The sequence below is a fragment of the Hibiscus syriacus genome, unplaced genomic scaffold (genome assembly GCF_006381635.1).
Source record: "Hibiscus syriacus cultivar Baekdansim isolate YM2019G1 unplaced genomic scaffold, ASM638163v2 tig00117032_pilon, whole genome shotgun sequence".
NCBI lineage: Eukaryota > Viridiplantae > Streptophyta > Magnoliopsida > Malvales > Malvaceae > Hibiscus > Hibiscus syriacus.
The window spans coordinates 185,703-191,413 of record NW_024063532.1 but is presented as its reverse complement, the minus strand read 5'-3'; the positions used below and the strand labels follow the sequence as shown (position 1 = coordinate 191,413).

General features: G+C 36.1%; 1 protein-coding gene across 1 annotated transcript; it reads right to left on the bottom strand.

Moving 5' to 3' along the window:
• Positions 1 to 341: 341 nt before the first annotated feature.
• On the bottom strand, positions 342 to 2,141 carry LOC120196288 (pentatricopeptide repeat-containing protein At2g30100, chloroplastic-like). Its single transcript, XM_039198123.1, is given in 2 exon segments — positions 342 to 1,577; positions 1,579 to 2,141. Coding segments are annotated over 2 exon segments (750 nt in total). The 5' UTR covers positions 1,923 to 2,141; the 3' UTR covers positions 342 to 1,171.
• Positions 2,142 to 5,711: the final 3,570 nt, after the last annotated feature.

Sequence of the window (5,711 nt, the reverse complement as noted above, 5' to 3'; positions counted from 1 at the left end):
AACAACAAACAAAGAACTAAAGTAAAAATAAAATGGATAGACTACAACAGAACATATCAGAAGCTGATTAGAACACGTAAATAAGTAGTCAGTCTCGTTAGTTACATTTATAATATATACACACAATATTTAAATGACCCAAAGAACAAAATGCTCATCGTGTATTTCTAGTGTTCAATGCTGGCCTGCATATCTTACATAAGGCGGTCTAAAACTATCTAAAACCCAGGTTCACACAACTCCTATGCTTTTCCAATAAATACTTGACCTAGAATGTGTACTGAAAATTCCATTATTAAACCTTTAAAGCATTCTTATAACCTAAAGCTTATACTTCTTTGTATACAGATATAAAAGGCAAGGTCCAATCAAGCTCGCATTGTATAGTCGTTTGCAGAGATCAATATAAGTTCCAATGTTACCTGGCAGGTGGATCCTTTTCCTCAGTTCCTGCAGAACAGCTACCCTGTCTAAACATTCTGGATATAAACCCAAGTCGAGCATTTTGACCTTCGTTTCAGCAGCATCGCCGATATGCCCTCCTTTAATATAGCCTCTCAATAACCAGGACAAAGTTTTCCTCCTACGTAGGGAGCTTGAAACCTCAAACCTAGCAACCAACCGTGATGTTGCACTACTCTCCTTCTGGGAAGCACAAATAGCTAAAACAATGTCATCGATTGAAAGCAACCTAATGAATGGATGGGAATGCCATTTGTCAAAATTAGGACTACAATTGATAATATTCTTTTTTCGACTGATGGGGATGAGAGCAAACCAAACATGAGAATAAGATTCCAGAAAAGATTATTACTCCTGTTAATAATCTTTTCCACGAACCAAACAACCCCTAAGAAATTGCTTTCAATGCAGGGTAAAAACAAGAAACCACAACATTCAATTGTATGACTTGTGCACATAAAAATAATGTCCTGGCCAAGTATAACATAGTGATCACAGTATGGTTGAACTTCTCAACCCTATAGATGATCAAGAAAGTAATGATCCATACAGGCAACAAACAAGTACAAGAAATACTAACAAATAATTAAGCATAAACAGCAGGGACCATTATTTTCAGTATCAATCAAATTTGATTCAATAGCCTATTACATGAAAAGAACAGCAAATTCAATTTCTAACACAATCTAATATAGACGCATACAAATAATCAAAGCTTAAGATAGCATATCATCATCTTCCAAGCAAGATAGCCAGCCGGTCCACCCTTCTGTCCTTCACTATCATCCTCTTCATATGAAATTCCCCTTCTCAAAATTTCTTTCACAAATATTACAGCTCCCATCCTTTTATCCATCTCCCAATACATCGAAATCACTTTCTCAATCATTCTAAAATCAGGTTTAAACCCCACGCAATCCATGTCCACAAGTAGATCTACCACATCATCGGCATCACCCTCTCCTTCAATCAGCTTCGTGGCCCAACTACACATAATTGAAACCATGAGTTCCATTGTCTCATCATCAACCTTGTTCTCCTTTCTTAGCCATTCAAATACTTCAAGGACGCACCAAGAATCTCTGCCTTCTTAAGAAAAGTAAACTAGAACTAACTAACTCTCTTGATGACAACTTATCATTCATTTCTTCAAGAACATCAGAGGGTTCCCTCGTCATTCTCTCTAATTCTTCAATTGCCTCGAAGAAGCCTTCGCTTATTTCATCTTCATCATCACTCGTTACATACTGGTTTAATTCCACCGACGTGAAGATACTAAATTTTGGTTGCCTTTTTCTACGAACAAAGTTCGGATATCGGTGGCTGCAGACGTTAGTCGGAGTTGTTCCAAGACTGTGTTTTGAAAAGAAAGATTGATAAAATTGAGGAGCCAGAAAGCGGTGCCGATGAAAAGGCAAAGATAATTCAGTCAACGAGGTGAACCCACGAGAGATGGCCATCAGCGGGGTAGATGGGCGAATATTTTCACTATGCGAGCTTCAGTTCGCGCAAACTAAACAAAAACACAAGTCTAATATGAGTCGAACGAAGATTTACAGGTCCTAGCTGGAGTCAAAAGATTCCTCGTTTTCTTTGAATTTCCTACGATTTCTCGGCATCCAAGCAGAAACCCAAGGTAGTCCCAGTTGGAGAAACTGAAGGTAAAACGAGCCATAAAAGGGGAAACAAAGGGGTACAGAAAATAAGTCGTATTCGCTTATTTTATCTCCTGCTCGGATCACTTGTTAGGCTGATTTTGACGACCGAGAGATAAACAAACATGGGCTTATGACCATTGGACAAGATTTAGAAAACAAGTAACTTGGGCCAGTTGATATATAAAGTTTGTTGGACCCATGTTTTGTTCATTATTCATGGTCATCATGGATGCATATATGGCCATGATGTTACAATGACATGCATGGGAATGTGATGGGTAAAGAAAAGTCAAACATACTCATTCCATCATATTGGTTTGATCCGCATAAAAAGGGTTGGTGTATTCTCAAGCACCATATAATATTATGTTTAGCTGACATCCTGCCTTTCCCCCATATGATTGAAATAATGATACGAGTTGACCCTTGCTACAGTTCCACTCCTCTAAGCTTCTCAACACTTGATATGCACAGCAAACTATGATTTTTTTCCTGTCCTGATTTGATCTTCACATGCAGTTCTGGAGACCTCCGTTTGTCCCTCACCCCTAAAAACACAGCCTCTCTCCACTTTGAAGATTTTCTACAGTTTTTTCTCTTTTTTTTTTTATCAAAAACAATTTGTAATACTTTTCATTTGATCTTATCTATTGACATGCACGATCTGCAATACTGTTTTATGTATATATACATTATAGTTACTCATCATCTGCTTCCAGTTGGTTATGTTGTCTCTTCCAGTGCATGTTGGCCAATATTCCATGTGAAAGAAGAATCTCCTCCAAAATCAGCATTTTTCATGGGGTCACAGAAAAATCATAAAAAAGAAACCGTGCACAGAGAAACAATGATGGGAGCTGTGATGTCCAATTGATAAGAATGAGCATTGAATCCAATGTAGTGAGAGGACCATCATATATCATATACTACAAATTAATATCTTCTATGAGAGACTGGGAACCTTGGAAGAAGCCAAAAAAGAAATTAAAAATAAAAACTTAAATTTGTTGTTATTAGGAGCGGTCGTTGGTAAGGGACAAAACAAATCCGTGACCACCGACAGCAAGAATCAACAGCACAGTCTTCCTTAACACCCTTAACATTTATTGTTTTAGAGGGTTAATTAATTTTATCTCTCATGGCCTGGTTTTAAGTATTCCCAGTCAGGACTTCATCCATGGATGTGCATTACATGTATACACGGGTTATAATCATCCAGAGAATAAAATATGAGTCCACTATGTATATAGAACAATACATTTCCATCAAGGTTGAGTGTTAGGGTTTGTACTTTCTATTTGGATTAGTTTGGAAAACCAGTTCTACACTCTTCAACGCTATGGAACCTTCTTTATCAGACGATTGTTTGTTTTGGAGAAAGCAAGTGGAGGGATTTCTAAAACCTGTTTGACCACTTCTATTTGAATTGTATCTTTGAATTCTCTTTCAAGGCATCCATCATGCACAAGATTAATACACTAAACATGGAGGAAGAAGATGAAGCTGATATTGCAAGTAAAAAGACTAGAAACAGTTCAAGCCCAAGCAACAGCATAGTTGAAGGAGGTGAGAAGAAGGAAATTAGTTCAAGTGGGGTGCGACCCTATGTAAGATCAAGGATGCCTAGGTTGCGATGGACCCCTGAACTTCATTTTAGCTTTGTTCGAGCCGTGGACATACTTGGTGGTAAAGAGAGTAAGATCTTTGAAAATTTCTTTAATCTACTTTGTATGGGGGATTGATTTTCATACTTTTAATTAAGATATAATGAAACCCATTATCCAGTTATTTTGATATGATCCTTAGTGTAGGAGCAACTCCAAAATTGGTCTTGCAACTAATGAATATCAAGGGTCTTAGTATTGCTCATGTCAAGAGTCATTTGCAGGTATGTGTTAAAACATTAAAATTCTTTTAAAGAAGACAGTACAGAAATGTAATTATTCTAATTTCAATTTTTTTGGTTATTCAGCTTATAGATGTATCGGAGCAAGAAGCTTGATGATAAGGGTCAAGGTACAACTCTTGATCATATTAAAATAAAACCTACAATTTATATTTAGGGCTAATTAATTTCTTTAATTTATAATACTTAACGATATTATGTTTCATGGTATATATATATTGTTGAAAAGTCTTAATGCACTTTCGGTGCATGTTGAAAAAAATGAATTAAAAATGGGACATTGAAAATTAGTTGGGTTTTAGTTGAATTTGGACAATGGTAAAATCACAATTTAGTCATTATACTTTAGGATATTTACAAGATTAATCCTTAAACTTCAACTATAAATACCCTAACCTATTTAGCTTCAAAATTATCCCAAATCATTATAGCTTTCTCCCAATACTAGAGAATTTAGAGAGTTTCTTGAGAGTTGTTTTCTCATTTTTATCAAGAGAGAATTATTATTGTTTTCTCCTTGGTAGATAGAGAGAAGTTGTAATTCCTATTTTCTCATAGTGAAATTCTTCTACCGTTGCCCATGGTTTTTACCTTATATTATTTAGGGGTTTTTCACATAAAATTTGTGTCTTCTTTATCTTCATTTTTATTTTATCAAATTATCAGTTGCGATTTTGCTCTATCCGATACCCGTCTTCCGCAACAATTGGCATCAGAGCCAGATTTGAGTGTGTAATATCTACTTATTGTCTTTGTGGTTGCCAAAAAGGTGGATCCTCCAACAAAAAAAAGTAAGAAGGTATTATACATTCTTTGAAGGTTCTAGAGAACTATTCACGATAGTGAAATATTAGGAGCTATCCGTAATAGAAGCTATGACAACGAAATTTGATATTAAAAAGTTCAATGAGAGAAATTTCTCATTGTGGAAATTGAAGATGAAGGTCATCCTGATGAAAGGCAGGTAAATTTAACAGATGACAGCAAATGGAACGAGATAGAAGGGAATGCTATGACAAACCTTCATCTAGCATTAACAGATGAAGTATTGTCAAGCATTGAGGAGAAGAAGACAGCTAAGGAGATATGAGATCAAAAATTCAGGAAATTCAAATTCTTAGGGTATGCTGATGGAGTAAAGGAGTATCGCTTCTGGGATCATACTGCCTATAAAGTGATCATCAGCAGGGATGTTAAAACAACTTTTCTTCATGGAAATCTTGAAAAAGAGATTTACATGCTCCAGCTTGACGGTTTTGAAGAAGACGAAAAGAAGAACTTGGTTTGCAGGTTGAACAAATCTTTGTACGGTCTAAAGCAGGCGGCGATGTGATGGTATAAGAGATTTGATTCCTTCATTATGTGCCTTGGATACAACAGACTTAATGCAGACCCTTGTACTTATTTCAAGAGGTTTGGTGATAACGATTTTATTATATTGCTATTGTATGTGGATGACATGTTGGTTGCAGGACCCAACAAATATCATATTGAAGAATTGAAGGCACAACTGGCTAGGGAATTTGAAATGAAGGACTTGAGATCAGCAAACAAGATTCTAGGGATGCAAATTCACCGAGACATAAGTAATAAGAAGATTTGGCTTTCACAAAAGAATTACTTGAAGAAGATCTTGTCAAGATTCAACATGCAAGATTGTAAGCCAATTTCTACCCCTCTTCATA